The 26,248-nt window shown below is 36.5% G+C and overlaps 6 protein-coding genes across 7 annotated transcripts; 3 read left to right on the top strand and 3 right to left on the bottom strand.

Moving 5' to 3' along the window:
• Nucleotides 1–317: 317 nt before the first annotated feature.
• Nucleotides 318–1,487, bottom strand: LOC116028843 (2-hydroxyisoflavanone dehydratase-like). The gene has a single exon (XM_031270672.1). The coding sequence runs from the start codon at nucleotides 1,431–1,433 to the stop codon at nucleotides 522–524; it is 912 nt and encodes a 303-aa protein (XP_031126532.1). The 5' UTR covers nucleotides 1,434–1,487; the 3' UTR covers nucleotides 318–521.
• Nucleotides 1,488–2,536: 1,049 nt separating this feature from the next.
• On the bottom strand, nucleotides 2,537–3,677 carry LOC116028529 (2-hydroxyisoflavanone dehydratase-like). Its single transcript, XM_031270262.1, has one exon. The coding sequence runs from the start codon at nucleotides 3,590–3,592 to the stop codon at nucleotides 2,663–2,665; it is 930 nt and encodes a 309-aa protein (XP_031126122.1). The 5' UTR covers nucleotides 3,593–3,677; the 3' UTR covers nucleotides 2,537–2,662.
• A 1,949-nt stretch (nucleotides 3,678–5,626) lies between these two features.
• On the top strand, nucleotides 5,627–9,150 carry LOC116028539. Of its 2 annotated transcripts, XM_031270273.1 has the most exons (7): nucleotides 5,632–5,751; nucleotides 5,867–6,000; nucleotides 6,320–6,561; nucleotides 6,639–6,897; nucleotides 8,007–8,186; nucleotides 8,313–8,468; nucleotides 8,566–9,150. In XM_031270273.1, exons 2-7 carry the CDS (start codon nucleotides 5,971–5,973, stop codon nucleotides 8,737–8,739), a joined length of 1,041 nt encoding a protein of 346 aa, XP_031126133.1. In that variant the 5' UTR covers nucleotides 5,632–5,751; nucleotides 5,867–5,970; the 3' UTR covers nucleotides 8,740–9,150. The 2 variants fall into 2 exon arrangements, with proteins under 2 accessions (XP_031126132.1, XP_031126133.1); XM_031270272.1 differs by having other exon boundaries at nucleotides 5,627–6,000.
• An 890-nt stretch (nucleotides 9,151–10,040) lies between these two features.
• On the top strand, nucleotides 10,041–11,655 carry LOC116029015. The gene is made up of 2 exons (XM_031270885.1): nucleotides 10,041–10,059; nucleotides 10,442–11,655. Exons 1-2 carry the CDS (start codon nucleotides 10,041–10,043, stop codon nucleotides 11,512–11,514), a joined length of 1,092 nt encoding a protein of 363 aa, XP_031126745.1. The 3' UTR covers nucleotides 11,515–11,655.
• A 1,983-nt stretch (nucleotides 11,656–13,638) lies between these two features.
• Nucleotides 13,639–15,389, top strand: LOC116030065 (protein ALP1-like). The gene has a single exon (XM_031272174.1). The coding sequence runs from the start codon at nucleotides 13,743–13,745 to the stop codon at nucleotides 15,060–15,062; it is 1,320 nt and encodes a 439-aa protein (XP_031128034.1). The 5' UTR covers nucleotides 13,639–13,742; the 3' UTR covers nucleotides 15,063–15,389.
• Nucleotides 15,390–15,631: 242 nt separating this feature from the next.
• LOC116029972 (CDPK-related kinase 5-like) lies at nucleotides 15,632–20,063 on the bottom strand. The gene is made up of 11 exons (XM_031272034.1): nucleotides 19,329–20,063; nucleotides 18,141–18,271; nucleotides 18,019–18,060; nucleotides 17,825–17,933; nucleotides 17,622–17,700; nucleotides 17,219–17,515; nucleotides 17,024–17,136; nucleotides 16,784–16,891; nucleotides 16,644–16,706; nucleotides 16,396–16,563; nucleotides 15,632–16,270 (listed from the first exon to the last, which is right to left on the bottom strand). Exons 1-11 carry the CDS (start codon nucleotides 19,842–19,844, stop codon nucleotides 16,130–16,132), a joined length of 1,767 nt encoding a protein of 588 aa, XP_031127894.1. The 5' UTR covers nucleotides 19,845–20,063; the 3' UTR covers nucleotides 15,632–16,129.
• Nucleotides 20,064–26,248: the final 6,185 nt, after the last annotated feature.

Below are 26,248 nucleotides of genomic sequence, written 5' to 3'. Positions count from 1 at the left end.
ACCTACTAAAGAGAAACTGCAACTTCTTCACCTCCTTACCCACAATAGAAATTTGGTTATGGGTGATCAATGTTAGAACCGAAGCCATAAACCAGAGCCGATGGAAACCAAAGCTTTGGTTTTGGAAACAAGAGATCTGGTTTTATCAATGGCACTCAATTTTTATGGTGGTAGTGGCGGAAGTGGCAATATCTGGTGGCAGTGATGGTGGTGATAATAATACTCTAAAAACTATAAAAGCGATGAGAGATAAAATAAGTTGGAGAAAAATAATTTATTATGAAAATATCATCTAACTAAAAATTCTAGAAAACACATTTTTTGTCAAATTGAGCTATTTTTTTGTGGATCATAATCAATATTTTTTTTAGCTTTTATTTTTATTGAATATCCAAACACATACAAATTCCAAAAATGATTTAGGAAAGTCATTTTTGGATTTACAAACAACACGTAAAAGTTTTTCCAAACAACCAGAAATAGGAAACAACAACTTGAATACAGGAGGATGAAAATTAACTTTAGGTGCTGCTCAGGAAAGACACGATACGATTCATCAATAAATGCGCCTGATCGCATGTCGGATTCCACAAATGAAAAACGTGTTCTTCGCCATCGGAATCCACGAGCTCCAGTTGGCCACCCCAGCCACTGTTCTTCAGAGCCTCATAATACATCAATCCTCTGTCTCTTATGAAATCCTTCTCCGCAATACACACCATAATTTTCGAGCAGCCAAGCTGCGAGAGAAGACCCGGAATGGCCGCCGGGTTCGCCTTCGGGTCGTCCCCGGAGGCCGGGCGGTCAGGATAAACAAAATCCCATATCCTATCGACCTCGGTGCTGCCCACGAAATACGGGTGGGTCAAAATCATCCCCACGGGTTTTAAACAATCTTCAGAATTGTCCTCGCCTGTCTTCACCATCATGTAGTGTGAGATGTTGGCTCCGGCGCTATCCCCGGCCAAGAAACCCCTGGAGAGATCCGCGTGAGTTTTCAGCCACGGGTCGGATCCTTGCCTGACCCACTGCATAACCGCCCAGGCATCCTCGTAACACGCCGGGAGTTTGTGCTCCGGGGCCAGCCTGTACTCAACTGAAACGGTTACAACGTTGGCTTTGGCTGTTACGGAGTGGAGAAACGTGTCGTAGGAAGAGGACGAGGCGGACTCGAGCGTGAAGGCGCCGCCGTGAATGTAGACTAGAACGGGGAATTTCTGGGCAACGTCGGTGACCTTGGGAAGGTACATTCGGACCCAAACGTTGTTTTCTGGTACAATGACGACGTCTTTGGATTGAACGCCGGTTTCTGGGTTGTCGGTGGGAGGGACAGAAACATATTTGTGAAACCTCTCGATGCGGCCGTCCTCGTAGACGCGAAATCTGGGGTAGAAATCGTGAACTACTTTAGTTGAGGCTGGAGGTGAAGCCATGATAGATTTTTAGGCTGAGGGCTGACTGTGTTTACGCTTGATTGAAGAGTACGTACTACGTAGTAGTTGGATTTATAGTTGAAGATTGTGATGATGAAACTGTGAGATGTCATTGCTTAGATCACATAAGTAGACAGTATATTAGTGGTATATATAATCTTTTTTGACTAAAAACAGAGCAAACAGATATTCTTGTGTTTCAGTCAACAGCCGCCGTATTGTTTATTTATAATTTGATAATTTGCTAATAATTTATACTCTCAATTTTGTTTGGGTGCCAAGAGAAATTACAATTATGAGTTAATTTATCATACATTTATATTATGAGTTAATTTACCATACATTTATATGTGACACTTCATTTTTAGTTATTTTTTATTAAAATATATACATTTTATCTTATTATTAATGTAGCATGTTTATTTTTATCATCCATCAACAAAATCATTGAAATGTTCTTAAATACATAGGCATTTCGATCATTTTTAAACAAAGTGAGTTGATCATACTATATATATTTTTTTAATTTCGTAATTGAAAATCGAAATGTCTTTGTAGTTAACTGCATTAAAACAATTTTGTATATAGAGAATAAGAAATGATCATGTCACAATAATATTATGACCAACTGTAAATGTTTTTATAAAAAAGTACTAAAAGTGAATTATATATTGTAAACATATATGATACAAATGGAATTAACTCTTACCATTATTACTTGAAATATGCACAAGACATTCTATCTGGCAAAATGTGCATGAAAAAGTCTAACTAGTAAATGACAACTAGAATTTGAATATGTGAATACAAATTAAAATTGAGATTAGAGGTCTAGAAGTATTTTCATAATAACAACTTTGTGTCAATTCGTTCCGTCGTCCACAAAGTTTGATCGGCCCTTGACTATTTTGTCAACATTGCTGGCTGCAGAAGCATAAAGGTAAATTTTTGAGAATTTCTAGACGGTATGCATCCAAGGTGGGTAATAACTAAGTAGATACATATGTGTTATTTGTGATTTCTAGTATAAAATATAAGGATTAATCCCACGAGTTCCTATAGGATGATCAACGGTTATAAATTAAATGAAAAATACAGTAATATAGTGCACTGAAATCTAATCATTCATATATTTTTTTTTTCTTATTTATCACTGATAATAACTTTAGATTTTCCGGCCAACAAGAAATAGGAAATAAAAACTTGAATACAGGAGGATGAAATTTAATTTAGGTGGATTTCAGGAAAGCCACGACACGATTCATCATTAAATCCGCCTGCTCGCATGTCGGATTCAGCAAATGAAAAACATGTTCTTCGCCATCGGAATCCACGAGCTCCAGGTGGCCGCCCCAGCCACTGTTCTTCAATGCCTCATAATACTTCAATCCTCTGTCTCTGATGAAATCCTTCTCCGCAATACACACCAGAATTTTCGAGCAGCCAAGCTGCGAGAGAAGACCCGGAATGGCCGCCGGGTTCCCCATCGGGTCACCGGATGCGGGGCAGTCAGGATAAACAATCTCCCAGAGCTTATCGGGTTCGCCGCTGATTCCGAAATACGGGTGGCCCAAAATCATCCCCACGGGTTTTAGACAATCTTGAGATTTTTCCTCGCTTGCCTTCACCATCATGTAGTGTGCAATGTTGGCTCCGGCGCTATCGCCGGCCAAGAAAACCCGGGAGAGATCCGCGTGGGTTTTCAGCCACGGGTCGGATCCTTGTCCACCGTCCTTACCATGCGACGCGACCCACTGCATAACCGCCCAGGAATCGTCGTAACACGCCGGGAGTTTGTGCTCCGGTGCCAGTCTGTACTCGACGGAAACGGTTACGACGTTGGCTTTGGCCGTCACGGCGTGGAGATACTTGTCGTAGGTGGCGGAGGAGGCGGACTCGATGGAGAACGCGCCGCCGTGGATGTAGAATAAAACGGGGAATTTCTCGGCGCCGTCGGTGACCTTGGGAAGGTACAGGCGGGCCCAGACGTTGTTTTCTGGTACAATCACGACATCTTTGGATTGAACGCCGGTTTCTGGGTCGTCGGTCGGAGGGACAGAAACATGGTTCTTAAACCTCTCGACGCGGCCGTCATCGTAGACGCGAAAAATGGGGAAGAAATCGTGAACTACTTTAGTTGAGGCTGGAGGAGAAGCCATGATAAGATTTTTAGGCTGTGGACTGACTGAAGAATGAAGATGTGGCTGAGTTTAAGGTCGATTGGAGAATTGAATAATACGTAGTAGTTGGATTTATGGTTGATTTTGGGCGGCTGAACCGCTGTCGACTTTGGTTAATTGCCTGAATTTTACCATCTCGTGGGACCCGAGTCTGATAGGGCAATTAATGAAATTTATTTATCGGTCCATCATTTTGACAAATTGCGACTACTCCGCGACTCCGCGTGTACAATTATGCAAATTATTAGTCTACCCCACTTTAAAATAAATTTATAGTACTAAAAATAAATATGTATTTATTTGTAAGATGAATTTTAGCTTAAGATATAACCAATTCCTACAGAATAAATTTAATTATTTTGATGTAAATTAATTAAACAAATACCAATTTTGGTTCCACCACTATTAGCAAAATGACAATTTTGGTGCACATGTTTCATTTCTGCCAATTTTGGTCCCACGACTATTGTTTTAGTACCAATTTTTATCCACGACTATTGTTTTAGTGTCAAAATTCATCGTTCTGGTCACCCATCAGTTTAAAATGTGTAAAAATCTACAAATGTTAAGGGTATTTTCATAATTTTCAACTTAATATCTCAATTTGAGTATGAATAAATAGATTTAAGTCCTAAAATCGATCAAAATTCACAGTTTTTCTCCTCATTTTACATTAATTTGAGAATTGTGAATTGTGATCGATTTTAGGGCTTAAATCTCTTTATTTATGCTCAATTTTGGATATTGAGTTGAAAATGACGAAAATACCTTTAAAACTTTTAGATTTCGACACGTTTTAAATGGATGGGTGACCGGCGTGATGAATTTTGGCACTAAAACAGTAGTCATGGGATCAAAATTGGTACTAAACAATAGTCGTGGTTGATAGAAATTAAATATGTGGACCAAAATTGTCATTTTGTTAATAGTCGTGGGACCAAAAATGGTATTTGCTCTAAATTAATTAATCTGTTAAATTATATCTTAAGACATTTTAAGACCTCAACTTGGGGCCTCTATTGACTTTTTTTTTTTTATTTTATTTTTAAACGGCCTCTATTGACTTTAGTAAGCTGCAATCATTCTACCATAGACCTTAGTTCATCTTGTAGAGTAAAGAAGGTTAATCAAATAATGATCAACTAATACATAAATAATATACATTTTAATATATTAAAAATAAATATTTATTCATAATTCACATTGTAACATTGTAATGTAGATGATGATTCACATTATAATTTACTAGTGAACTGGCTAAGTTCGCAATGTACAGTCAAGGCCGGCCCAATAACATAGAGCCCAAGTTCTTTTTTTTTTTTTTGGAGAAGAGAGCCCAAGTTATTAGGTACACCAAACTCATCGTAGATTTTGGAATGGAGGCTGAATAGGGAACATATTACAACCACTTAATGAGATACAGAGTGATATTAATTTTAAATAGTATCCGTAGTACTATAATGTTTAGAAAAAAATATATAATTTGATAATTCTTGACACACAATATGAAAGCTATAGGTATATAAACGGTCAATTGTAAATACAAAATATGTATCAACACCAGATACATAATCTGAAAATTATTTTTAGATCAAAGTCTACTTTGTAAGGTGGACATATTACAATTTACATACTGCATATTCACAATTTTACCTACTGAATGTTCACAGCAATTCAAATTGTAAATATTCAATATGTAAATTATAAAAATTTAATTATGAATATTCAGTATATGAATTATAAATATTCAATATATAAATTGTGTATTTTATACTAAAAGATGGATTCGGACCCCAGAATGATTTGCCTAATTTGCCCAGCATGATCCCCTCGACACAATTCATTGTCAGAGCAACGTGAGGCCCAATACTTATTGAAGTTCTGTATGTCACCCAGGAAATTATTAAATACTCCACTTGTTAATGATTGACCCTAATGGCAGAAATCATTGCTTCCGAACGACATCGTTTTCGTCTTTCTTTTCCGTTATATGGATCCGAATCGGATCCGACCAACTTGGAGTCCCCCGTCTCCATCAGAGAGAGAAGAGAAGAGAAGAGAGGAGTGTAAATCAGACGGAAAATCTTAAAGCAAACAGTGAAAGAGGAAAGCGCGATAACGTTCGAACGCAGGAATAGGTTTCATCATCATTTTGTTTTTCATCATCTTCGTGATAAAAAGCTAAAGCAGGATTTACTTCTCTCACCTCATATACATACAACTGGCTGTGTGTGTGTGTATGCATGTGTGCAGAACGGGCAAATGGATAAAGCTAGAAAGAAAAGGGGAAAGAACACTTGAGAATCTTAACTCCCAAATGTCTTTTGCTTGTCTTCCTTTTTAAGAGAACACTTCCCATGGCTGAAGATCTTTGTTTCTTCTCGAAGGTGCGTGCTTCTAATCCTCTTCCTCCCCGGATTTTTTAGTATTTTGCTTCAAAATTTTATCTTTTACTCTTCTTTTGGTGTCTAAATGCGTTTTCTCGATCTCGGCATCGCTATAAAAGTTACGCTTAAAATATATTTGGCAAAATTTTAGGCCTTTTTCGATGTTTCAGTGTATTGTGTTCTCAATGAGCTTAATCAAGATGCATTTGGGGATTTTGAGTCTTTGGTTCTTATTCCTTTTGTGGAAAACTCTATCTTGATTTGATATGCCTAAGTTGATAAGTTCTGCTTTATCATATTATTATTATGTCCATTTCAGGATGCATTGATCATAAAGCCTCCAAAGAAATCTCCACTGTTATTGAGAATGGTGGTCTTATCTGTTGCAATGCTATGTGGAGTCTATATATGCTCAATCTGTCTTAAGCAAATTGGTAGCCACACCAATAGACAAGTAATAAAGATTCCTGCTATTGGTGGGGAGAATGTATGTGAACCACCTCATATTGAACCTTCAGAGAGACCTTATGTGCACTTTCCCAAGCCAAAGACTTTTAGCCGGTAAGTTGTTGATTGTTCCAACGTTGTAGATTGCTATTCGATGCTAACGTTGCTGATGTTGTTTTTGACATGTGTAGTGCTGAGTGTGCTTGCAATCCAGTACGGTATTTTGCAATTTTGTCGACACAGAGGTCTGGTAGTGGATGGTTCGAGACACTGTTAAACAATCACACGAATATCAGCTCCAATGGGGAGATTTTTTCTGTCAAAGTCCGGAGGAGTAACATATCAACTATTGTGGACACTTTGGACAACATCTATAATCTAGACTGGTTTACTAGTGCTTCCAAGAATGAGTGTACAGCTGCAGTTGGGCTGAAATGGATGCTTAATCAGGTGAGGCCTCCCCGAAGAATTTTATTCCCAATTCCATGGGTGGCATTCTTTTTTAACTAGCACATCTTTATTGGTTTAAATGCTTGTATTTAACCTGTATAACCTTAAATAGTCTACTCCCTACATCAAGATTATCAATTGGCACTCTTGCGGCCCTCCCCTTTTAAACTTTTAGTATTAAAAGTATCCTAGATTCATGCTGTGCTTCTATTCTGAATTGAAATCTCTGCAAAGTTCAAATTTTCTATAGTTTTGCAATATTAAGATAATTTTGTGATATCTGATTAAGAGCAGGGAGCTTAATGAAATACCACTTTCTTCATGAAAATTTATAATCGGCAACAATTCCTTCCACCTATTTTCTTATTTTGCATAATGCCTAGTTTAATTGTTTCCATCAGCATCTATTACTTGTTTGCTTTCTGAAACTTAATAGCTTAAAAAGTCTGGTTGTTAGATGCGTGCCAGGCTGTTTTACTATATCAGGTAAAAGACAGTGAGGAGTGATTGGCTGTATAGTTGTTTCACTATGTCCATGACATTAATTGTAATTTCTTTTTCATTGCTGCTTTCATAATTGAGAAAAAGACTGCCTACAAAGTCTACATATCTCATATTTAGTTATCATTGGATGCCACTAAAACCCGTAACTGAAAATAAATACTCCTATAAAGTAATGGATAAAAAAACTGCCTACACTGCTGCACATGAAGACCCACAAAAAGAGATCAGAATTTTTATTTTATTTTATTTTTTTTTAAATGAAGAAGAAAAACTATAGGGTTATCTTTATATGTTCTAGTTCTGGAGTCTACCTTATATTATGGTTCTATCATCTTCTACAGTATCAATATAAAAGAAGGAACAATTGTATTGTTCATATGGCGACTTCTGTAAGCTGTTGGAACTTTTTGGTGGAAGGAGTGAAGCTATTAGTACTGAGGATTCTCTATTAGCAAGGAAATAACTTTAATGTTTTCTTTTTTCTTTGTTTGAATGTGTAGAATGATATAGGCAATGCCCTTTGAAGCCAGCATCTCCTCCGTGACCCTTTTTTCCCCTACTTACGCCTTTCTACTGCCTTAAAACATTTCTTGATTTCATTGCAGGGTCTACTTCAAAATCATGAGGAAATTGTTGAATACTTTAAAAGGAAAGGAGTTTCCACAATTTTTCTCTTCAGAAGAAATCTTTTGCGTAGAATGGTTTCAATACTTGCAAACTCCTATGATCAAAATGCAAAGCCACTAAATGGAACTCACAAATCTCACGTGCATTCTCCTCTAGAGGTCCCTCTCTCTCTCTATCTCACACATGCACACACACACACACTTATTGAAATGGGGGAGCACAATTCCCGTGCATCAGAAAGAAGGTTAAATTCCCGACTCCTAAACATGGTAATACTGTTCCAGGCTGAAATACTTGCTAGATACAAACCAGTGATAAACACAACACTGCTGATTCCAATCCTAAGGCAAGCGGAGGAGTTGGTGACGAAAGGCTTGGAGTCCTTCAAAAGTACTAGGCATATCATCCTTTACTACGAGGACATAATACAAAACCGAACTGTAAGATGCCTAAACTATTTACCATCACTTAATAATTTTCTTCTGCAGTTTAGATTTCTGGATTTATTGACTGTATATCTCGCCATTCGTTTCACAGAAACTCATTGATGTTCAAGATTTCCTTACAGTCCCACATAGAGAGTTACATAGTCGACAGATTAAGATACACAAAGGGCCTTTGTCTTCACAGGTTGAGAATTGGGGTGATATCGAAAAGACCCTCAAGGGAACACCATTTGAGAGCTTCCTACGAGCGGATCAAGAAATGTAGATGTGCAGTGCCTGTCTGTGTATATATAACACGACGTTCTGTTGATTAATCATTCTTTTTCTCCCATTACCAGAAAGCTAACAAGGTAATTCTTGTTGAGTAGATTTTCAGTTATGGCATGTTGCCTTCAAGTTCTTCCTGACAAACTGATCAATTTTGTTGTAATTTTTATTGTTGGATAGTTGAGTTGTAGCTGATTATTTATGCTAGTATGCTACTTCTGCAACTTCTCAGATTACTTTTAGTGAAGTTTTTTATTTATAAGGGTAGGTTTCATCGTTTATTTGTTTCATTTTCATGGTATGTACATAGCCCACGTATTGTTTCCTAGTGCGGCTGTTTTGTACTTTTGTTGGAGACTTGTTTCCTTTGTTTCATGAAAGGGCCCAAATAAAATATAAATTTGAAGAATACCAATTTGCAGCCGCTCATTACTGACCAAATTACTAGTTTGATCTCATCTCTTCTAGATCATTTTATTATGAGAATTTCCAAAAACGAAACTCAAAAATGGTAGCCAAATAGATAAACCATAATTCTGTCGATGACCTTCTGATTTAGTGACAAAAGTGACTCTCCTAAATGAGAGGTCATGAGCTGTATTGGTTCTTTGTGCTTCAATAAGTTAAAAAGTAATTATAAACAGAACATGATAAATTTATCGTGTACATTTTGAAGTATTAATTGGCTATGAGTTTTATATTCCTCTAATTTCCAATCATGACCACATATCTAGTCGACTAGTCTCCCATATTACAAGACAAGATTGGCCTAAAGTCCTTTAGGTCAATATAATCAAAAAGAATTCCTCCGGAGAATTGCATTAAATTGAAGTAGGCAAAAGTCATTTTAAACAATAGTCGTTCACACTCAACTTCTTCTGTCCCCATTAAATCAATATAAAAGAAGTTATTTCATAAAATTTAAAAGAATTATATTTATACTTAAACAGTTTAGTCAATAAAGAATATTAAGAATAATTAATATATGTGACTAAAAAAATACGGAGTAATATTAAAGTACAATTGTTGCTAGAGTCGGACTCACGTACAATGTTAAAAAAAAATACTGTTTATACTTTGGCTCTCCCAAAATACTAACAACCAAATATATATAGTGATCACGCTAACTGTTCAAAAGAGTCATATTTTATGAGGTTGAAGCTTTATACATGACACATTAAATGATATTTAATAATGGCCCATTAGGCTAGGGACAAATTATTCTGTGGATCTGAGTTCAAAATACATAATTTACATATTGAATGTTCACCGTTCAAACTGTGAACATTTAGTATGTAAATGGACACGAGTTCAACTTGTAACGTGGACCCACTCGGGTCCATGGTATAACTATTGTAGGGTAGGCCTTGTGGACTTAGGTTGTTACTTTGGTTGTTCCACTAAACTTATGAACATCTGCCAAATTAGTTTCATTAGTTAGGTTAATTTGACACCTAATGGTTTAATCAATATCATTTTTTGTTATTTTACTGAAGTGACGATTCTACCCCCGAAAACATGAAAGGAAAACCATTCACAAAAACTACGAGTCTACCTATGCTGCTACCATACCTCCAGACTATATATTCATGGCGGCGGCTCACCATCCCTCTCTAGTCAAATTTTCTTCATTTCTATATTTCTCTGCTTAATATTATAACTTATAAGCACACTTTCCAGCTTGCCCAATCTGACCTGAGTACCCTTCTTCCCCACTCTCTATATATATACTTTTACAAACAAACAGATTCGCAGGGAGAAAAGTCATAGTTTCTTCGCTGAATTATTAGAGATGGAGACGGTGATGCCCTCGCCGCCGGTGGACTTCAACTTCGACAGCGCGTGCACTACCCCCTACATCAGCGCGCCGTCTAGTCCTCCGCATTTTGGCGCCGGCTTCGCCAGCGCCCCCGGCAGCCCCACCCGCTTCCTCGGCGGCGGCGCGGTTCCGTTCAGCTGGGAAGAGAAGCCAGGAGTTCCGAAACCTAGGCGTGATTTCGACGGAATTAATGGAGAATACGAGGATGATGATAGAGATTTTGTTTTCGAGTTCAGCGGGCCGTTGGAGAAGGCTTATTTGTCCGCCGCCGACGAGCTGTTTGAGTCCGGCAAGATCAAGCCTCTTAAGCCGCCGTCGCTGCGGCCGGAACACGGCGAAAAACCTCGTAGCTCTCCTAAATATCCCGACAAAACGGTTAAGGAAGTACGGCGTTCGCCGAAAACGGAGAACGATGCCGACAAACGAGGACGAGGAAGAGAAATCCGTTCGAATAATAATCCTCGGCACAAGGCAACGAGATCTCTGTCCCCATTCCGAGCCTCGGATTTGGTATTCGACCGGAAACAAACCGGTCAAGAAAACACAAACAACAACTCCGTTTCCTCCTCGTTCATCTCAACCATGTTGTCGGGAAGATGGAAGCTGAAGGATCTTCTGCTGTTCAGAAGCGCGTCGGAAGGTCGGGCGAGTAGCACACAGAAGATGAAGAAATACTCATCAGAGCTGAAGAACAAGAAGAAGAGTAAAGAAGACGTGAATTACAGCTTTAGGTCTACAACAGACAGCGAGGGATCCGGGTCAATCTCGAGGAGGAGAGGACCGGTTTCGGCTCACGAACTGCATTACACGATGAACCGGACGATCTCGGAGGAGCTGAGGAGGAAAACATTCTTGCCATACAAGCAAGGGCTCCTAGGTTGCTTGGGCTTCAATCCTGCGGTTCATGAAATGTCTTGTAGAGGTTTTTCTTCTGTGTCCATGCCTCGTTCCTAATAACAGTGGATCGATGCAGGTTAATTATCGAATCTCTAGTTTTCTTTGTCAAGTGTAGATCAGAGTTATTGTTAGTTTCTTAATTCTGTGTCCATAACTCATAATTCTACGTACAATGTTGTAAACGCCTTTTTTTTTTTTTATATATATATATAAAAACATTGTAAAATTATAATTCCTCGTCCAAGAACCTTAAAATTGGTAAATCATGCAAACATGTACGTGATGCTCTCATTGCTCTGCATGCTTTACAATCCTTAATAATGTAGTTGAGCTAGGGCTGATGAGAATGGAAGATTCAAGAAAGAAAACATCAAATGGTGGTAAGTTGATGGAATATAATTCTTATATCGGATGGTCACGAGTTAATTCTTGTGAACTGTCTCTCAATCGAGTACGTGAGTGCAATTTACCTTATTATTGTCAACACCAGGCCAATTCGGTGAGCCGTGTGTACAATTTACATTTTTTGTGTGGTTTATAAGTTATTACATATGAGCAAAATTTACATTTTATCTTCTAAACTCATCTAAAGTCTTGAGTTCGGTGTATTTGTGAGGCAAATTAAAATAGTTAATTGTTTACATCATAAATATTTATAAAGACTTTATGAAATTAATTGGATTAATAACCAATGTTATACTCCCTAATAATTGTCATTGGTTTTAATTAAGTGATTGCCTTGGGAAGCCTATGTCTTATTGGACCATATAGCAGTCAAAATCACGTGGAGGACAAGCTGAGAGACCATACATGTAATACCAGCCAAGCACGATTGACATAGCGTCATTTAAAGGGCATTAGATATGGGATAACGGTTCACCATGTCAAAAGTGAAAGGCCTACCAACCCCCACGGTTGACTAACCACAACAACTATGAGGTCATCCTCCCACCAAAGAAGAATAAAGAAGACTAAAGCACGTGTCAATTTCTGGATTTTTTTTAATATATAGTTTAGTCTTTCCAAATGTAAGTGTTATTGTTAAAAATAATCATGGTATGTACAAGCAGAGGAAACCAAACAAGATTCCGTTATAACCGTATGTGATAAAAGGGCAAATGAGTCTTTGGAATATTAGTTACTTAATTGGCTTAATAAATCCAATACAATAGATAATTAAGTTAACTATTTGCCAAGCATATTGTGCTCAGTTGACACCTTGGTGACTCTCATCCAAAGAATGTCACAGGCTCAAAAAGTTGGCTATTTGGACTGTTCAAACCTATCTAAAAGCCTAAATATGTTGCACATGTTAAACAATATTATGGAACAACATTCAATACAACACATGAAAGATAAATATTTTTTTTTTAATGTAAAACTCAAAATCAACTTTCACCAATTATGTTACTATACACGGCTAAATACTTAATTTTGAATTTTTTTTGAAATACTTATGATTTTCTATAAAATAGTATTTGTTATAATTTTTTTCAATCATTTTCATTTCAAATACTTAACTTCGAGATTTTAGTCTCATAAACACTCAAATGGATAATAGTATGTTTTCTATAGTGAAGTGCAATTATATACTATAGTCTATGTCAAAGATCTTGTGTCTAGTGGCACTCGGTTTACACTCCCACATGGAAGGGAGACTGGTCTTGTTTGGAAACATAATTAGTTTATCAGTCAATTTTAACTTATTTGACCATTATTATATGTTTGACTTGATTAAACAACCAATATGAGTGTTTGAGTAAATAACTTTTCGTAGCAGCTTATTGTTAAAAAATGTTAAAATTCAAAAAGCTACTCAAAACAGTTTTTTTAGAAAATCATTTTTTAATGTAATTCGTTATCAGCTAACAGTTAATTTATCAAAAAATTTTCTACAATCAGCTAGAACAATCAACTAGTTAAACTTACTAATCCAATCACCTAACAACTATTTACCCCCATTTATATTTTTATGTAGCGGCTCCTACTTTGTGGCCTGAAATTGATAAGTTTTGGGACTGATTGTGTTTAGAATTAAACTTTAGGGGTGAAATGTATAAAAAGTGGGACTTTAGGGGGTAAAATGTATTAAAAGTGGGACTTTAGGGGGGCACTATTGCATTTTGATTATTCGTGTAGGCCGGTTATACGTCGTCGTTTTATAATCTTCAATTGTCCACCGGAGATAGGCGCAACCGCCGTCGGGGAACCAAAACCACCCAACAAACGATTTCTACTTCTCTCTTCAGCCGAAAGCTAACTGGGAGCAAGGGAGAGAGAGAGAGATGGATCAGTCATTCATGCTTATGCTCTCAAATCTACTCCACCTCCATAACCACCTCGATCCCGCCACCTCCGTCCTCTCCGACGCCGCCTCCCCCTCCTCTCCGACCTCTCTCCTCACCTCCACCTCCGCCGCGCCTCTTCTCTTCTTCACCATAGCTTCCGTTCTCTCCTACATCGCCTCCCACCCGCCTAAGAAGAAGGCTAAAATCCCTAATTCCAATAATCCTTCGTCCCCTTCCGCCGCGGAATTCTCCGTCGCGGCGTTCCGTGCCCTATCGACGGAGCACATATGGGCCATGGAAGCCCCTCTCCGTGACGCCCAGTGGCGATCTCTCTATGGTCTCTCTTACCCGGTGTTTACCACTGTTGTTGATAAGCTCAAACCCTACATCACTCAGTCCCAGCTCTCTCTCCCGTCTGATTATGCTGTGGCTATGGTTCTTTCTAGGTTATCCCATGGCCTCTCCGCTAAAACCCTAGCTTCTCGTTACGGGCTCGAACCTTACCTAATTTCCAAAATTACTAATATGGTTACTCGCCTCTTGGCCACTAAGCTCTACCCTGAGTTCATTAAGATCCCTGTGAGTCGCCGAAGGTTGGTGGAGACCACTCAGGGGTTTCAAGAGCTCACCTTACTGCCTAACGTTTGTGGGGCCATTGATGGAACCCCCGTGAGACTCCATCATCTCCCCTCTGACACGATTAACTCTTCCATGTATTACTGCCGCTATGGGTTCCCTTCGATTTTGCTTCAGGTTGTTGCTGATCACAAGAAAATCTTTTGGGATGTTTGTGTGAAATCTCCCGGCGGGTTTGATGATGCTACTCATTTCAGGGATAGCTTGTTGTATAATAGGTTGATTTCGGGGGATATTGTTTGGGACAAGGTGATCAATGTGAGGGGACAGCATGTTAGGCCTTACATTGTTGGAGATTGGGGCTTCCCGTTGCTGTCGTTTTTGCTCACTCCGTTTTCGTGGAACAGGACTGGAAGTCCTGCTCAGAATGCGTTCGACGAAGCACTGATGAAGGGTAGAAAGATGGTTGAGGAAGCCATTGGTTTGTTGAAGGGAAGGTGGAAGATTCTTCAGAACTTGAATGTGGGTCTAACTCATGCGCCTCAAACAATTGTTGCCTGCTGCGTTTTGCATAACTTATGCCAGATTGCGAGGGAGCCTGAACCGGAGCTCTGGAAGGAACCAGACGAGAATGGGTCATCACCACGGGTGTTAGAGAACGAGAAGTCTTTCCATTATTATGGCGAAAGCATGAGGCAGGCATTGGCTGATGAGCTGTATCAACAGCTCTCTTCCAGATAGGAGGATTTTAAACAAAGGGAGAAGGAGCAGGATCATCAGCCATGCAATTATGTAAGTGTAGATTCTCTTTGTAGTTTAAACTTATTTGCCCTGTAGCTGATATTTGCCATTTGAACAAAACTTCCATGTATTGCATTCAATTGTTTCGTCGATTCTACAACGTAAACATGATGATGAAACTATTGTTTCCCACAGGAGAAGTTTTGTTGCTTCTTTCATGTGCACTTTGGCTTATCTCATGTTGAATAATTTACTTGTTATTATGTATGAATCTTGCTAGCTGCTTTTCTCTTTAAATGAGAATACATAACCCAAGTTTTAGAGGGATGTTTGTGATTCAATCCTCAAATCATATCAGCTCTTTTTCATTTCAGTTTGAGAATTCATGCTGTCATTATTTAGAATAGCAATAAGTCTAATGTGAAACGTGTAATATTTTTTATAAATGCATAGAGAAGTTTTATAAATGCATAGAGAAGTTTTACACGTTTCATGTGAAACGATCTCACACACAACTTACTCTTTAGAGGTTTTTTGCATTAAATAGTGGGAAACAATTTAATGGTACATCCAAGTAATGTTTGCAATGTTTTCATAAGGAGATAGTTGGGGGGCAAAAGAGGCATTGTTGCCAACAATGTTTCAACAGTAATTCCATTGCTTCTATACATATAATCCAGATTCCAAATACAATCATGATTGAGTCCTATAGACACACCCTAGTGATTTCTACCATGAAGGAGATGCTATGTTAACACATACCCCATCTACTAAAAGATCACAACAAACCCTCTGATTATCAATGAAAAAAGAAAAAGAAAAGGAGAAAAAAAAATAAAGAATATAAACCATGAAAAGGGAGCTTTCAATAGATTCTACCAAGAGCTATTGCACACCATTGAAAACTCTCCACCCAGTGGTCACCCTGGTGGATACACTATTGTGTTCTAAGAATCCCGTGGTTAAGAGTAAACGATATATAACCAACTTGATCAAAACTCTGTTATCAACTGTGGGTGGGACTGTGGGAGTGAGTTCATGCCTTTTTGAAGCATGCTTCAACTGCTTTACTGCACCTTGACGAGTGTTCTGGTGGAGGGACCATGCAAGAGTTTGACAAATCCAAGGAAACTTAGCTTTCCATCAGTATGCCTTATCCAGTCCTGGAGAACAGCGTGAACTGGGACAGAAGGACTTAGCCCAAGTTCCTGAAAACGAAATTAAGCATCTATTTGTTTCTCTTGCATATGGACCACGTCAAAATGGAACTAAGGAATCTTTTGTGCAAATATTTGACTTAACAGGAAAAAATGATGGGGAAAGTTCAACTTACTGATGCCAGTTCTTCAATCATAATCGCCCTGTTTCCATCTTTCTCAAAAATTTCATATGCACAGCGAGCATGTTGCTCCCAACGTTCGAGAGCCTCTAACTGATGGACACTAAGCGCTGCTGCACAGAATTCTTCAAATTCCATTCTTCTGTATTGAAGCGCATTTAGCTGTCACAATACAATTGAAAGGAAGTTATTCACAATAACTTAAAAGACATTGCCAACCACAAAAAGCGACTGTGACCTACCGCAGCAAGAAAATCAGGTACACGCGATTCCTTCATAGCGTTCGTGGCAATTTTCATCAGAGCCTGCTTAAAGGAAAATAATTAAGAGAAAATTTTCCTTGTTATGGAAAGAGAGAAGGATTTGGGTAGGAAGTACTTACTGTTTTAACATTATCCAATTTTATACTGCCATTTTTGTCTGGCTCCAATAAAGCAAATTGCTCCCTCAGATAGAATAGCTCATCTTCTGTTAATGTTTTAGACAATGCCTGCAAAGGTGCAAGAAAACAATAGCTGATGTCTTGAAAGATCAACCAAGGAAAAGTGTTTAGAATCACACGGAAAGATTTTATACACAGTTGAAATTTAGTTATGCTAATACTCGAGTAATCAATACGCACCCTCATTGCAGCCTTACGCAAAGATGAAGATCGCATATAGCTCTTCATGAGTTTGAACACAAGAATATCAAGAGGCACTTTTATGTCACTGTGACTCCGGATCCAAGGATGACCTGAAAAACTAAAGATTATGAATGGCAGGAAGATTAAAGAATAGGAAAATTCAAAACTTATTGGATGAAAACAAAAACTTACATAACGCTTGAGCAGCTGACATTCTTTTGCGGGGATCCTTATTTAGCAGCCGCTTGACAAAGTCTTTAGCCTCTGAAGATAATGAAGGCCAAGGCCCTTCATCAAAACTGGGGTCAGTCTTTAGGACTGCTCGAAATATTCCAGATTCAGTTCGGGCCCAAAATGGACGACTACCACATAAAAGAATGTATGCAATCACGCCTACACTCCATACATCAGCCTCTGTACTATATGATCTCTGTAGAACTTCAGGTGCAACATAGTAGGCACTGCCAACAATATCATTAAGCTTTTCATCTGCAAACGATAACAAATACGGAGTATCAGACGTATTAGTATATATTGGCCATCAGGGATGTACAACAAAGAAATAAGATTACTCAAACACATGGAAAAAACTAACCCGGCCTGACAAAATCTGATAAACCAAAATCTATAGCTTTCAACTGCGAACTTTCATCCTTGGAAGAAAACAGAAAATTCTGACAAGAGATAAAGATACAAATTATTAAGTAGAATTGCAGAAGAGGCTTATCAGAACTAATATTTCTTCAATAATTTGCATAGCAACATATGTTGCATTAAGGGGTTAACTGCACTTTTTACCTCGGGTTTAAGATCACGGTGCACCACACCTTGTAAATGACAAAATGCAACAACATTTAATATTTGTATCATAACAGCCCTTGCATCATCTTCAGAGTATTTTCCACCCCTATGAAACAAGTTAAGCGCTTAAGAAAAGAATGAAAAAAATACATATTATGAGATCAAAATTAAACACCAGCCAAAGTTAATACCTTGCAAGTATCCTATCTAGGAGCTCTCCACCAAGGCACAACCTGAAAAATGTGTGATGAAGATCAGATCTCATGATAATAGAACATAGAATCTGATATTAAATGGAATACGACATTCTTACTCCATTACTATATAGACGTTTTCTTGATCTTCAAACGCTTCATAAAACTGCACAAGATTGCTATGTCCTGTCAAGGCTCGCAATATTTTTACTTCCCTCCTCACGTCCTCAATTGCAATAGCTGTTGTCATCTGGTGAGCAACAAAATTAGAGTAAGATAGGGTTCTGTTACTTTATATCGGGAGGAAAGATGCAGTCCTCAAGATCATCTTTCACAAACCTAACACTATATCAGCCCAAAAAAATGAAAACTCAATATCGAGCATTGACACTGCTGATACCATCGAACAATCACCTAAGCTCAAACTGTGGGAAAACTAATTTCTGAGGAAGTACTTTACATCATAACCTTGAATCACACTACTTTCAGCTTTCACAACCACAACTTCACATAAAGTTTCTTGTCAGCAGATTGGCCACATATTGAATCTTAAGCTCACCGCATATATTATTCACTAGATAACTAGGGGATCTCTTTTCTACTCAATCTAGTTCATACTAATCATTTTAAAGTGGTGCAATTTGCAAAACAAAATCACCACCCTGAACTTCCAAATCCTCCTCGAGGAAACCATTGCCTGCCAGTAAAGCAAGTTCGCAATTCAAGCAAAGAAGAGGTCTTTCAAGTTTAATGTATCAAGTCAAAGCCAACAAGCTAGTTCTCTTTATGCATCAAAAGCAGCTTCAAAATGCATTTTGGCTCCAACTTTATAGGCCACTAACAAATTACTGGATGATCTCCTTCATATATTATAGTTTTTTATTGGCAAAATCTCGTTTTGAATTTTCATGCCCCCTTTCAACTAGCACTATATTATAGCATCAATCATTTTAAAAATAAATTATAGCGTGAGTTCCTAGACCAGCTGGTGGGAATATTCAACGCTCTTTAATTCGGCAGATCCACAATTACAATGATATCATAAGAACGAATCCTAAAAGAAAAAGGAGACTGTCTTCCTTTTGATCAATCATGGTTCAATGAATCAAACCTCCGCCCGCCAACCCAAAAGAAAAATTCAAACGGGGTATTAGATAATTCAAGCCAGAAGATTATAATGAGATAACTTTCTAATCTCTAGACCTTCAAAGAATTAATATGAGAACTGAACTGTAAACAATTCTGTAAGAATACTTTCGAGCTTTCATATATACAGAGATTTTGAGTAGGAAGAGAGAGAGAGAGACCTTGGACTTGGGGATGACCTTCACGGCGACTCGTTGACCCTTAAGTTCACCCTTTTTACCCGTAGCAGAGCAAGTATAACCGAAATGCCCTCGCCCAACTTCCTCGCCGATCTCGTACCGACTAGTAAACTGTTTTGAGAACCCAAAACTCTTATCCAAATCAGCTCCTTCCGCCTCCTCGCCCTCGGGGATCGCCGCCGCGTTCGGCTTCACACTCCCATGCCGCCGCAAAAGCAACGACTTAATATGCTTCGCTGGCGACGGCGGCGGGAAAGGCCGCTTGAACAACCTCCCGGGCGTAGAGGCACCACTCTTCGCGGTCGTCGTCGCCGGAGATTTCTTAGAAAATAAATAGTGCGCCGGGCTGGGACTGTAGAACGGAAAGAAAGGAGACTTCTTCCCCGCGTCGGCAGCGGCGGCGTTGTTGGCCGGAGTTTCGGGAACTTGCGGCGCCTCTAGGGTTTCGCGGAGTGAATAGGGATTAGGCTTGTGAGATTTAGAGGTGCAAGCTCCCATGGCGAAAATTAGTAAAATCCTAAGCAAAAAAAAAAAAAAAAAAGCTTCAAACTTTCACTTCACTCTCATATTTGGCAAATTCTTCAACAATGCCTGCACTGTAATTCCTCAATCAGCTGAGGAACAAATTTCAGAAAACTAAAGACGAAGAAGAAGAAGAAGAAGAAGACAGAGAGGAAGAAGAGAGATGTGGTGGAAGAGTAATAATGGGAAAAAGAAGGGTGGAAAAAGACGAGACGGAAGCTTTTATCAGAGATGTATAAATGTATTGGAGATTTATATGTACATACTTTTGTTGTATGTATAGATTTATACTGTCAGACTGTAAGTCACGTATAAGGTGGAGGTGGCGTAGATGGGTTGATGGAGACAGATCTACTACGCTGCGCCTTGCTATTCCTACGGTCACGTGTTTTCCACGTGCTTTATCTATACCAATTTACTCCTATGCTACGATGATGAAACCGATTCCGTGTACTCATGGCTTCCCCGATCATGTGCACTTTCTTTCCCTTTTTCGCTTCTATTTTCATTTCAATGTTTTGTTCATATTGTTGCCTTTCAACGTCTTATACTTTTCTTTCTTCCAATTCTACCATACATTTTTAAAATTAAGAAGAAAAAAAAAATCATTTTAGTAAACCAAATAAGAAACTCAATTCAACCGTACAAATTATAAATACAATTCCCAATAATTGGGATAAGGTCCGTAAGGGTGGGTGTGGAATAGAGAAACTCCATTCTCGATATTATATTTTAAAAAAGTGTGTATAATTTGATAAACATTTATGCATTTTAAAGTTAAAAAATATAATATTTAAAATAATCTTTATTGATTGAAATTACATTTTTGTACTTTAGTATTTTTTTTTTGAAAAGTGTACTTTAGTATTAAGAATTGTATATATTTGATTGGAAAATTAATTGGGTAGATGCTAGGAAAATTTCTTTCCCTTGATGAGGTGGGGACGAAATTTTTCTATGAAATGGTTGAGTTCACACACTTTTAATTAAATATTAAATAATCCAATTAGATGTGCTATATCAGGTGAAAAAATTGGGATGAATAATTTTAAGATGGATGTCTAACCTTACTCTTTAAAAAAAATTGTAAATAGTAACGATGCATTGGGTTTGGTCCGGTTGGTAATAAATTAATAACTAATGTACTAAGCTAATTGAAACAGGTTAATGACCATTCAATCATAAATCTTTTTTTAAAAAGATAAACGAATGTTGCAAACTAGTAACTCCTACGTACGTTGTCTAGTTCCAAAAAAAAAAGGGTTAGTTGGAACCAAAAAGAAGAAATCGAGTGGGAGGAAGAAAAAGAAAAGATACTACTATAAAAGCATCACCATTAAAAAGAGTTTTAAAAGTTTTTTTTTTTTAAACATTACATTATATATAAATCTTTTTCAAAATGTATTATATTTATTGACTATCCGTTAATTGATTAACTCACTACATACTAGTTAATTAATGTTGTAAAAGAACAACAACAACAACAACAACAATATGTGGTGCAATAAATAGGAAAATAGTGGGAGTATATATACACAGCTTGGTATGCATTGATAGGATGTAAGGAAAGAAAAGTGAACAATTCTTTAAAACAAAGTCAAACACATCAAGAAGGTATGAGAAAAAATGAATTATGAAGTTTCTAGGCAAAATTTAATTGGTTAATCAATTCAAAAAGCGTAGCTTTATTAATTACTTGCAGTTGTTGTAAATGATTTAGACATATTACGTTATTTACCTCATCTACTAAGTTTTCAAGGTATGAGCTGAGAACTCTCGAGGTTGAGATGCAATCATTTTAAAATAAAATAGAGATATTAGTGTATAAGTTGTATTAGATATTAATGTAATCTTAAGAAAGAAACATGGCATGATTCATATTGCTTTGATTCTACTCCTGATATAATACCCCCTCTAGAATTCTAGAAAGACAATGTTTATAAAATACTATGTTTTCTTTTTCTTTTTATTGTTGTCCTCTTCTTCTTCCCCCATATATTTTTATTGTTTGTTTTGTTAGGAAGACGATAACTTTAATACAATGCATAATTTTATATTTTAGAGGTTTACATTCCCAATTATTGTTTAATGATGGTGATGTAGGAATGGGCAACCTACTCCACCACATACTAGCTAGTGTACAAAATTACAAGAAATTAAAAGAATTGAAGTATCAATCATAGAATATGTTGATGATCACAATAATAATTTTAAAAAGAGAAAGTAATTTAACAGAAAAGTTAGCAGCTAGATCTTACATTACAATATTTAATAATAATAATCTGGTTTTTATTTGCCGTCAATTTTAATTTGCTGTCTTGTAGTGATCTATCTATTGCAAAAAATTTAGGACCACAAAATCGTGAAGCAAGTCAGATGCATATGAGATCATTTATTACGTCGCACACTAAAATAGACCACCAAAAGGGATATACTACCTACGCATACCAAAGTTTTATATATATATAGGGTATGGTTCCATTGAGATCACTTGTTTAGGTAAGATCGTGAGATTAGATCTTGTGCATCCATGTAATATTTTTTTAATGGTTTATATTGATCAAGGTTGCAAAAATCGCTAGGCGGGCGCCTAGGTTTTTTTTTTTTTTTTTTATAAAAAAATTTTAAAAAAAAATTAAGTGTTAATAATTGTAAAGTGTTTAATATTGTAAGTATTTACACTTTAATAGTTAAATATTTAATACTTATTAAGTTATTAGTTATTATTTATTAATTATTAGTGCATTACTTATTAGTTTAATGGGTCACACTTGTGTGAGACCGTCTCACGGATCCTTATTCATTTTACGGGTCGGGTCGGGTCAAAGCACCATGCAAATGTCATACTTATATGTGCAAATCTCACACTTATATGCTCAAATATAACACTAATCAAAAATACAATTTTTGTTACTTATAAGAGAAAAAGTAATACATATTTCATAATAAGTAATGTTGACAAGTACCTCTCACTTATAAAGGCAAATATAATACTTTTGAGGAAAAATGTAATACTTTTAAATCGAAATGTAAAAGTATTGTATTTTCCCTTAAAAGTATTACATTTACTCTAATAAGTAACAAAAATTTTATTTTCTGATTAGTATCACGTTTGAGCATATAAGTATGACATTTGTGCATATAAGTGTTACATTTGCATCTTTACCCGACCCGTCTCATGATGAGACGGTTTCACACAAGTTTTTGCCTAGTTTAATTTAGTTATTACTTATTATTTTATTAAGTTATTAAGTTATTACTTATTAGTTATTACTTATAATTAGACTATTAGAGTATTAGTTAATACATTATAACATTAATAGTTTAAATGATTTATAATTTTTTTTAATTAAAAAAAAAAAAAAACCAGCAGGCCGTCCTAGGCGGCCTAGGCAGGCTAGGCGGCCGATTTCGGCCTTCCTCGACGCGGCCGGGCGCCGCCTAGCGCCTAGGCGCGATTTTTGCAACACTGATATTGATTGACACGCATTCCATTCACACATATTTAATCACCGTTCGCACACACTTCAACTTGGAATCTTAATCAGTCTAGACCATTAAAATATTTTGAGATCAAATCTTGTACCAATCTAAAAAATTTTAATGGTCTAGATTGTTTGACACACTCACTCCGTCCGCACACATTTAATCACCGTTCGCATTTACTTAATCACCATTCGCACACATTTAACCACCGTTCGCACACATTTAGTCACTGTTCGCACACATTTTATCACCATTCGCACACACTTCAACTTAAAATCTTAAATCAATATAGACCATTAAATTATTACATGGATGCACAAGATTTGATCTCATACCTAAACAAGTGATCTCATATGATCCTCTCCTCCTCTCTCTCTCTCTCTCTCTCTCTATATATATATATATATATATATATATATATATATATATATATATATAGTGAGAATACTTGCCCATGTAAAAAAGTAAGAATTAATCACATTCATCTATATAGGTTGATAAGGGTTAAAATTTAATAGGAAGTTGGGAAAAATGTAGAATCATTTTCGTAATTACAATGATGCATTTAGTATTGATAATGCATTCGCGGATAGCTACTATTATAAATCACTAGTGCGCTGAAAGTTATATGTGAATAACTCGGTTTGTAGACCGTTAAACATAATAAAATTTTATGTTATTAAAATACTCAACTGTTGTTGTTGTTGTTGTTTATAATAATGCAAGCGGGATGGAGTGCAACGTCTTGATAGACAAGAAGTGCATCCATTTTTAACATGATAAAATTTCGATCAAACGGTTCACGAGCAATTCATGATCTAATTAGATAGACTTGTTTGAACAAGTCATCTTAATCTTAATGATGCTCTAAATGCCTTAAAAAAAGTTTTAATGTGTTAGCTAGGTAGCAATACGATTTTGGTAGGTAAACGTATTGATAATGTATATCAGAGTGCATGCCAACAAATATGTACGTAGACTTAATTGGGTACTTAAATGTGCCTGTTGTGTATATGCTTTTAATACTCGTTGATATTTCTCTTTTATGAGGTTTGGTCGAGGCATGTAACTTGTCCAGCTTAGCAAAATTTAATTGCATTTCCAATTCTAAGAATGATTATACCGGCAATTAAGTCTTTGAAATCATATTCTATTGACGGCATCGTACAAACACATGCATGCATTTCTAGATGAAATTGACAACTTTTTTAATAGTATTTTGGTAGCTATAAAATGGTTTCTCTATATATAAACAAAAGTTTAAAATATATAATATGTAGGCTGATAAAGACGGTAATGAATTTTAGTGAAATTTATCATGTTCTTTTGGCAAGAGTTGGTATGCAAGTATTGCTTTGACAAGATTTGTGTAACATTGCTGTCGGCGGGGAGAGAGCAAATAAAGAAAAAAAAATGAAGAAAAAACGTGGTTTTCGAACCGAAAAAAATGACAGGTAACTACATTTACATCACTAATAATTCAATGAAGGAGTAATATATGTCACGCTTTTAAAATTGAGCTGAAGGACAACATTTATACCACTAATAATTCATGAGTAACATTGATAATTGACATATTTGTGAGGACATAAACTACAATTTTTCTTAATAATAATCATTATTATTATGTTTAAATGAATTTGTAATTGTGTATGTCAGTATGTAGCACTTAAGCAGAATATTTATCAAAATTATAATCGGACAAGTATGCAAAGGACGGGATCATATGAAAAACCTAACCTAACCACCAACTAATTGGCACAATTTGATGATAGAGTGTATTGAGTAGTGATAACAATGTAACATGCATTAATATTGGTTGCTGTGGTCGTCGATGGTGTACTATGACTTTACATGAAAAACATTAATTAAACCAACATTAGACTTCGTATATATACTATACACCACCCATTATCTTTTGAGTAATGGTCCCTTTTCGCTGTACCAAAAAGAAAAAAATGTTAAATATCATGGCGAAATTTGCGCTCTTTAACTAAAATAGATACAATAAACACTAACATATTATTAAGTAATAATAAGTATTAAATAACTATCCAAAAGATCAGAGATGACCAAAACGAAGAAAACATGATTCTCATATATAAATGTTACGAGTTTGATTCGAGGCCATAACATAAGACATTTTTAGTGTGATTTACTTCTCATATATAGTTTGCAGACTATTATACAAGTGCAAGATTTACCCAATGCATATGATCAGTTAGTGATTGCACGCGAATTTTCGTTCTCACAAAAATATAATTTTAAGTTAAATTATGAAGTGTCTTATACAAAACCAACTATATAAATGCTACATAGTTAGCTAATAGCTACACATTAATATAAATATATATATATTGGTAAATGGAGGAAAATGTTTATGGTTCATGATTGTGTATGTCTGTATCAAAATGAGTGGGTTCCCCACTAATTATATTCCATTTTAAAGGAACACACGGCCTTTCTCCCTTTTATCTTTTTGGGTTTGTATAATCAAGTTGTCCTTGAAAATGGGATATCAATTTTGACCACTATTACATCAAACATCATCAATAATATCACTTTCTCAATCCCCTAATCTATGCTTATACTAGTAGTTAGTTATGCTTAATGAATGCGTTTAATTATTATCTTAGGGTTACGTTGCTTCATCAATCCTTAAATACTGCTAGCTCATGGTTGAAAAGGAGATTAATAATGAAAGCCCATATTGAATAAGATTGTTTTTAAATCTAGCTAGTGTCTTGTTGGGTAATTTGATGTGTCTTTCGTATGTTGGTTCTAATGTTAGCGATTGTCGTGCTATTATGAATTCTTTAGGTGCTTGTCGTGTATGTTATTCATATTTGTTGGTAAGCGAACTAGCACTTTGCTCACACTCTTGCTAAAGCAGT

This window comes from Ipomoea triloba, chromosome 9 (assembly GCF_003576645.1).
Source record: "Ipomoea triloba cultivar NCNSP0323 chromosome 9, ASM357664v1".
NCBI classification, from domain to species: domain Eukaryota; kingdom Viridiplantae; phylum Streptophyta; class Magnoliopsida; order Solanales; family Convolvulaceae; genus Ipomoea; species Ipomoea triloba.
This window is presented reverse-complemented; position numbering and strand designations above follow the sequence as displayed.